This window comes from Trifolium pratense, linkage group LG2, assembly GCF_020283565.1.
Source record: "Trifolium pratense cultivar HEN17-A07 linkage group LG2, ARS_RC_1.1, whole genome shotgun sequence".
Lineage (NCBI taxonomy): Eukaryota > Viridiplantae > Streptophyta > Magnoliopsida > Fabales > Fabaceae > Trifolium > Trifolium pratense.
This window is the reverse complement of record NC_060060.1, coordinates 12,158,613-12,167,724: the sequence shown is the minus strand read 5'-3', so window position 1 is coordinate 12,167,724 and position 9,112 is coordinate 12,158,613. Positions and strand designations below refer to the sequence as shown.

Genomic DNA, 9,112 nt, shown 5'->3' with positions numbered 1-9,112 from the left:
TCACAATGAAGTTTAATCTATCACTTAGTGATACTACTATAGTACTCTCAAACACAATCTGTCTCTCATTATTTTCTTCTCAAATAGTAAAAATAGTTCGAGTACAGTTTGGATGGAAATGTAACCTTAGCAAAAGATTACAACAAACAAATTAAAACCTTAAGCCTAGATAATAAGCAACATTTTTTTTTCTTTCTAGACAAAATTAGTAGCAGCTCTTTCAATCTTATTTAATTCCTCTTGTCCTTCTTAGAGTAACACCAACATTGCTTTTGCTATTCGCACCTCCTCTTTTTTGCTTGCAACTAACCTTACGTTTTTTAGATTGCTTCTCTTGTTCTATTTTATTATTGTTCTCACACACATCACCTTCCATCTTCTTCCTTTTAAGTAACTTCACAAATCCTTCAAGTGTCGCCTCGGCGTCTTCGCTCTTCATCAATTCTTCCGCCACTTGTGCCGGTGTTATTTGTATGTCTTCAATTAGTCCTTCAATCTCTCCAAATAAGGGGGTATCATGAGAAATTTCCAAGTAATTTGAGGCCAAAACTTTGAAACCTTCATAAGAACAATAGGACATGTGAATGTGCATGTCCATTCTTCCTGGCCTTAAAAGAGCTGGATCTAATCTTTCTTTGTGGTTTGTTGTAAATATGATGATTCTTTCATCTCCACAACTTGACCATAATCCATCTATGAAGTTTAGTAATCCAGATAATGTCAACTGCATCCATCCACCAGAATTGTATAGGAGCATATTCAGAATTGTAGTATAGGAGCATATTCAGAATTGTAGCTTCTGATTCTAGAATTAATTTTTACACTCAAATTTATTGTTCAATTCACTTTTATACTACATAACCAAACATACGATTAGAATGTGGATTTTTATTTGAGAAATTATTAATTTAAATTAAATAAAACATAAATAGGGTGTAACTATAAAAAATAATTTTTTTCTTTTTTAGTTTATAATATGTAGCCAATGAAGATCAAATCTAGAATCTCATGCATTTTATCTAAATCTTTTTGCTCTTAAACCAAATCTACTCGTTTATAAATAGGGTGTAACTAGTTTAGATAGTTCTAAGTCAAATTATTGATAAAAAAGTGCATAGCACAACTAAAGTACTTTAATCACTTCATTTTTCCCTTGCTAAATACTCTCTTCAATCCTTAATGTAGTTCAAGTAAATATTTTAATCTTTGTAAAGACTAAAATATTTGTTTGAGTAAATGGTTATTTTAGTCTTTGTGAGTTGGTAAATTTAGTTTTCCAAATCAATGAAATATCAAATCATTCAATATCAATCAATTTAGTCTATTATCAAAATATTTTCCTACCTATAATCACCTACCTTGAATAGAATGATTAAAGAGTGTCCTGAGGATACTCGTTAGAAAAAAAAAAACTCTTATTTTTTAATGATATGTATATATATATATATATATATATATATATATATATATATATATATATATATATATATATATATATATATATATTTTAAATTTACCATATTTACTTTGAATTCACATCATAAGGTAAAGAGTTACATGGAGGACCATCCTATGAGGCATCCGCCATTCAATAACAAAAACTTTTGACAGCATGTAGGTACACTGTATTTTTCTCTTGCTAGTAGTATTATTTAAGCAAAATAGAAAGCGACAATCCAAAGGACAAAAATGCACGTGGATTGATAGTGAAATCTCATTTTGGAAGTACATCTTTTTATGCTTACCATAAGTTGCTTTTGAGAACTTTAATTCAACTTTATTGAAAAAAAATATAAAATTATAAGCAAAACCAAATTTCTTAACCAATTATTGAGCTACACGTTAGTTCCATTGTCCCCACTTTACTTATTCAGGGTGTGCTAAGGAAAACAAGTAGTTTCCACTTGTGTGTAAGAGAAAATTAAAGTAGAAAAAAGTTTGTCCAAAAATGAGGAAATGACTTTAAAGTAATGAACTTGTCATAGCACATGCAATACTTTTTTGTTTGTATCTTTGTATAATTCAATCACAACTCACATGGTGATGGTAGCTATAGCTACTACTACTAGAAACAAAAATAACCATTTTAGGCCAAAAACTCACACTTGGCTATTGTGAACACAGTCATATTCCACAATTGGAATTCTTTTATATATACTTTAAATATTCAACCATGTCGGATATAGCACTGCGCCTTCTGACAACCATGGTAGGAGTACTTTTATTTTCATGAGAGGCAAAATTAACAAAAACTAAAACTTTTTGACTAATTTTGTGTAGTGATGGCAAAAAAATTCAAACTCGAGAGACCCACCCGAACTCAAATCCAAGTCAACGGGCTAAACCCGATTTGACTGGGTTTGGCTTTGGGTTTGGATTCGGGTGACACCCGATAATATGGGTGTGGATTTGGTATCAGTCAAACCCACACCCGAAACCCATACACCCACCCGAAATATTTTACAATTACCTAATTACCCCGATAGTCTCCCTCAATTTCGTTGGAAGACCTTAAATTTTAGTTGTAATTTAATTTCTTGAAAGTCTATGTTGTAATTTCTTGAAAGTCTATGTTTGAATTTCCTTGAAAGACCTTAATTTTAGTTGTAATTTAATTCAAAGTTTATGTTGGAATTTAATTTCTTAAATTTGCAAATTATTTTCAAATGTGTTACGGGTTTGAGTTTGGGTGAAAAAAACCTGAACCCAATGGGTGTGGGCGTGAGTGTTGTTTTGCCACCCGAACATCCTTTGGGTTTGAGTTTGGGTTTGGGTGATGATTTCGGGTGTGAGTTTGATAAGTGTCAAACCCGCACTCATGAGCGCCCGTTGCCATCCCTAATTTTGTGTGAGGAGTTTAACTAAGTGGTTAAGTCAAAGTGAATCTATCTAGGAATATAAATTTTTTATTGTTACTGATGAAAAAATAAAATTTTCTAGTAGTTAAACTTTGTATGTTATATGTTCTAATATGTTTAAAGAGTGACATTCCAATAAACAATTATGTAAAGAATATACATTGTCAATGTAATAGTCTATTTGAAATTTGGGTGTTGTGTCTCAAAGTAACTTTGTAGTTTTAATTGATTTGAACTAAGAGTTATAAAAGTTAGAGGATTCAATCTCAAACTCAAACTTCGGTGAAAGAAAAATATATTAATTTAACAATTAATTAGTACTAATTTTGGTCAATTCAAAACTAACTTTAAAGAAGCTTCAAGAAAGAAAAAAAAAAACTAACTTTAAAGAAAAAAATAGAAGTTAAAAAATTAGGTCATGAATGAGACATGCATTAACTTTGTTTTCAATGTAAGTCAATTTGAAAAATCATGGTAGAACATCGTGATTCTGACCTATCCACAGAAATATCAAACATACACTAAGTCAATTTTTAACTTATATAATTAAGTTTAAATAAAAAAACTTATATAATTAAGTTATAATCTGTAAAAGGGTATGAATGAATGATGATAATCACTAACCTGTATATCAGTCTGCTGTTTCTGTCCATCTCCATGCCTACCACCACGTTCAGGAATATCAACACTGCAATCAATATCTTCAATAACCAAAATAGATCTATTAGCAGTAGCAAGAAGCAACTTTCTAAGATCAGAATCTCTAGCAATATTCCCAAGTTGAAGATCAAATATATCAAACTTCAAATAATTAGCCATAGCAGCAATCAAACTAGATTTTCCAGTTCCAGGAGGACCATATAGCAAATAACCACGTTTCCAAGCTCTTCCAACTTTCTTATAAAACTCTCTTCTCTTCACAAACATATTCAAATCTTGTATAATTTCATTCTTCAATTCTGGTTCCATTGCAAGTGTTTCAAATGTTGAAGGATGTTCAAGATTTATAGAATCCCATTTCACACTACTGTAACAATAAGTAGTGTTTAAAGTATGCATTTTCAACACTCTTTCTTCTTCTTTCATCTCTTTAGCTTTATCAAGAATGAAAGGAAGATAAGATTCTAAAACAATTTCCTTAAACTTTTTGTGAATACTAAGTTCAAAATATTTTTTTTCTGATCTAACTGAGATACTGTTGTTACTGTTCTGCATATCATTTGCACTGTTTTTCTCTGTTTCAGCACAAATGAATCTCCAGTTGAGACTAACACCTTGGTAAACATCGGTTAATTTTTCGCCTTTTTCTAATCGAATTGTGAGTTTTTTCTCTTTTGGGACTTTGCTGATTTTGAGTCTTTCGTTTTCTGGAGTAACTCTTGTTGAGAGATAAGATTCTGCTGCATCATAGACTTGGTTTCTTGCTATTCCTGTTGATTCTTCTATGATGAGAGTGAGTGTTGAGGAACGTGGTTTTATGAAGTAGCGGAAAGTGTTTAAAAGGTAACCACGAATTGGTTGAGGAATGAGTTCTTGTGCCATGGAACGAAGTAGCATGATTGAAGCTGTCATGGATGCATATGCTGAGAAAATTGAAGATGGTGAAGGCATTTCTCTTGGTGAAGAAAACATGTTGTGATTTTGTGTTTTGTAAATTATGATTCTATCGTATGTGTTTCTCGACCTATTTGTTGGTATTTATTGGGGTTCACGGGTGTCAACAATACAGGGTTTAGAGAAACACAAAAAATATTTGTCGGTATTTATCGGTAGATTTGTTATTTTTATTTAGCTAGGTTTATTATTTTTATTTTTCACTACTATTTAAGCAAAATTGTTGTAGCCTTGAAGACAACATTTTGATTCAATAAAAATTATAGAGAATTTTCTCAAGTTTGGTGGATCCAAATTAATTACTTTTCTGGTGGATTCTGGAAATCTGGTGGATTCCAGAACTTTATCCGACAGGTTTGTCGCTTGCAAACATGTGTTCCATAATAGGATTAGCGTCTGTTATTCCTTCATGCTTCCGTACTGCATCATCATTTGACATGTATCAGCTAGTTGAACCGCTAATTTTATCAAACACCTCAATTAACTTATCAGTTATCAGTCATTAGCCATCAACTATAAGCTATAAACTATGTTGGGATGAGTAGCTCAATTGGTAGCTAAAGGTTAAGGAGCAAAAATAAGCTATAAACTATTAGTCATCAGCTAGCTTATCAGCTAACAGCTATTTTTACCAAACAGAGTCATAAGCCCAAACTAATATATAAAAACTAGCTAGGTCCCATGTGGTGGTGTGCATTCACCCATTTAAGATATTGATTGATCGATAAAGGTCAGATGGTTAGATTTAAACTTAAAATTTTAAGTTATAAAACAAAAATCCACTGACTGTTAATTGGATCATAAGTAAAACTCGGAGGATAATCTGCATTCAACTAAAAGTAACCACACAAGTAAGTTGGCCATCACATTTTAATTCAAAATTTTAAAACATCGCGTTTACGAATTCTTTTAATTCTATATATGTTGATTAACCTTCATTATTTTTCTAAATAATAATGTGAAACTTCCCATTCATACTAACTACACAACAGTGATTTTTACTGTTAGGTCGTAAATGAAGTTCACACGACAATCTACATTGAACTAAAAGAAATCTAGAGTATCCACATCCATTACACTAATGTAGATTTTTTAAATGGACTTCACTTAATTTTTATATTATTTTATATTTTTCAATTATTTTAACGACTCAACTATATTTTCTAAATATTCATACAACAGAAAAATTAAAACGGGTCTTACTAGACTCGACAATATACCCCCAACAATGGTTTGAAGTAATGAAATAAAATGCATAAAGCACGCTCCTATGTAATGTAATGTATATGTGTGTGGAAGTGGAATCCTCATGTGTGTTTTTGCATCGCACGTTTCACCTTTTTATATATAGTGATTGATGGTACTTATAATTCTTTACATTAGGTGTATCTGATGGTACTTATAATTTTTTGGTATTTTTTTTTTTTTGTGTTAATTGTAATACTAATACATTGTCTTGACCAAAAAAAATAAAATAAAAAATATTGATACATCTTTTATATTATAAGCTTGTATACACAAGCAAACTCTAAACCCTAATTTGTTTTCCTGTTTTCCCTCCATTTTATCTTGCAATTTTTATTAAAAAATAATACAATTTTGTCTTGACTAGGATTCGAACCCGTAAACCTTCAATACAAGGCAATATTTCCAACTATTATGGCAAGTATACCAATTGTAATTAAAATTATGTACAATAATTGATAAGCACCATCAATTTTAAAAGTATATCATATCAAAATTATTGTTGACTATATTATTTATCACAAAAAAATTTTATGTCTTTCCTGATCAATGATTTTTTTCTACCGGATCATCTCACAAAATATTTTTATGTCTTTCCTGATAAATGATTTTTTTCTACCGGATATTATCACGTGTAATTTGAAAAGTTATTATCAAACTCAATTCTGCTAAATCAATTTTTTTTGCAATACAACCAAACACAACCATAGTCATGTGACTAATCACAATTTAATATTAACCGGTGATAATTGATACAATATGCACTAGCAGACCAATTGTGATTTAAATTATGTCCACAAAGTGTTAAGCTCCATCAACTTTCATAGGAAAGATTTCATACGACAATTAAGCACCATCAATTTTCATTGCACAATTTAAACAATTAAAAACCAATAATCTCTTATATTATAAGCTTGCTAACATAAGCTAACCCTAAACCAAATTTTTCCCCCTCTCATTTTCTCTTTCTTTTTATTGCAACTTTATATTAAAAAAATACAGATTTGTCATCGAACCTGCATCCCTTACTTACAATAAAATCTTTCAACCGCTAAAACATGTGTTTCGATTATGAAAGAATTTAGCAATCATAATATGTTAACCCCGTTTTCAATAAATTTGAACGGCAAAATTAATCACAATTTTTATTTATTTATGGATGTCTACTTAAGTTTATGTTCTTGATTATGTCTTTAATTTTTTTTTTTTAACCTTTAATTATCATCAATTTTTTAACCTTTAGTTATCAGCAATTTTTTTTAATAAGTAAACAAAACGACGGGGTTTCAAAATTATTTAAAAAATATATAAAATATAAAATAAGCACATAAACAAATATAGAATAATTAGTCCATGAAATTCCCTATACTACTCTTATTGAAAATGCTCTTAGAATTTTTGTATTTTATTTTTTATTATTACATATTACACCTAATTAGACCCATGCACCGCATGGGTCAAAGTTCTAGTTATTTAAACATTGTTCAAAATTACAATTGTCAAACACGTCAACTTGTTCTGATTGAGCCTGATATAGGCAACCCAAACATTTAAAGCGTTTAGCCCAACCCAGTCCGTAAATTTTATTGTCCACCCATCCATGCCCGACCCAATAAGCAAAAGTGGAGTTGAGATCCTCTCCATTTTCTATCATTTCCATTTCTTCCATTACCAAAGTTTTTAAATATTTTTTGGTGTATAAAAAATATTTGGACCCACTTAATATCACATTTTTGCATTTATATTCTCAAAACTATATAATAATGAAGGAAATGGAAAGAATGAGAAATGGAGAGGATCCTAACTCGCAAAAGTCTACATGGCTCATTAGGTCAGATTGTTTATTATTATTATTATTATTTTTTTGAAGAAACTAAATTACCCCACCCAAATTGACGCTAGAGATAATCGAACCTCAGACCTCAAGAGAAACACATTCTCAGGTCCCAAGCCAATACCAATTATTATTATTATTATTTATTTTTGTTACAATTTTTTTAAATGTATCAATAAAACACAAATTAGTATTTTTTTTAAAAAATGGATGTCACTATTTCACGAGATAATAAATACTATAAACTATGCGTACAAAATTCAAAAGACAATAACTTTACATAATGAACCATCAAAGTAAAGAACAATGCAGGATCTATTTAGGTTTAATCAAAGATTTCAGATAAATTATAATTTTGAATTGATTCAAATATTTCTGCTTTTAAATAGACTTACAATAGAAAAATAAATGTTAAAAAGAAAATAACTAAATTATTCTATATTTATGATCTTGTAAGTTTAAAAAATAATTAACCTAATAATAATAGACTTAAGGCACCAAAATACCTTTTTGTTTTGAAATAAAAATTTCAGTTTATTTTGTTTTAACATCTTTTTTTAATTCTTTGAAGGCATAACTCAAACCTATCAAAAAGCTCATCAAGGCCCACGAAAAGTTTGAGCTAAATTCAATTTTGCTTTGCGTGGTCTGGATTTCTTCTATCGTCACTTAGTATAAACCAAAGAGGTACTTCCTTTAAATAATTCGATGCCATATTCTCCATTTATGTTTCGATTTCTTTTGTTGTGGTGGAGATTATGTTTGAGTTTTATTTGTTGTTAGGTTATGAAATTGTCAATAATCTGGGAATTGTTTAGGGTAATAATGTTGGGAATCCGTTGTCAATTGGTATTGATTTACTCTGATTAATCCAATTACCATTTTTATTTATAAGCACCACTCTATTCCTCGACAGTCAAAGCCAGATCAGGTTGAAAAGATAAGGCAATATAAAATTATGGTGGAACGCTTAATAGCATTCCTACAGCTTCCCAAGCAAAAAATTACGCCTGCTATTAAAAAAAAATTTGGAACATATGAAAAGCAGGTAGTAAGTACCATAAATTCAGTTAAGCCAAGGAGAGGCATCTCTTCACTGCAATCAGGACAGCTTCCCCCAACTCATATGCCTTCGATGCCACAGTCACAATCCCAAGTTACTCTAGTACAGTCTCGTGAAAATCAAATGAACTCTCAGATGCAGCCCATATTTTGAATAGAACAACCAAAGTGGTTAATGACTTTTCCTTAAAATGAATTATTTGGATAATCAAAATTATATTTCCTAATGAGAACAACTCTTGACCAAACTTACCAAATGATTAATTCAATAAAAAAAGTGCCCTGAAACATTAATTAAGGATAAAAAAATGTAAATTTTACTATGAAAATAATTGTAAAATAACTGAATATCCCAAAAGCTTACGCTGTTAGGATAAAGTCGCATCAATGATTTTATATTATTTCTAACACGCCCCCACACGCAAGAGCCCACTTGGGTTTGAAGTGTGGATAATGCATAGGCCCACCTAACATATGCTTAAATTCCACTTTTTAATTA

The 9,112-nt window shown here is 30.2% G+C and overlaps 1 protein-coding gene across 1 annotated transcript; it reads right to left on the bottom strand.

Annotated features, from left to right (window-relative positions):
- LOC123910362 (AAA-ATPase At5g17760-like) lies at window positions 1–4,613 on the bottom strand. Its single transcript, XM_045961460.1, has 2 exons — window positions 3,483–4,613; window positions 1–724 (listed from the first exon to the last, which is right to left on the bottom strand). Exons 1-2 carry the CDS (start codon window positions 4,488–4,490, stop codon window positions 227–229), a joined length of 1,506 nt encoding a protein of 501 aa, XP_045817416.1. The 5' UTR covers window positions 4,491–4,613; the 3' UTR covers window positions 1–226.
- Between the last annotated feature and the right edge of the window lie 4,499 nt (window positions 4,614–9,112).

Bases quoted from the DNA above. Each gene is read 5' to 3' on its own strand.
- LOC123910362 (XM_045961460.1), bottom strand. From the start codon at position 4,490: ATGTTTTCTTCACCAAGAGAAATGCCTTCACCATCTTCAATTTTCTCA. The intron at 725-3,482 runs GTTAGTGATTAT...GGATGGATGCAG, and splicing joins AACAGCAGACTGATATACAG to TTGACATTATCTGGATTACT.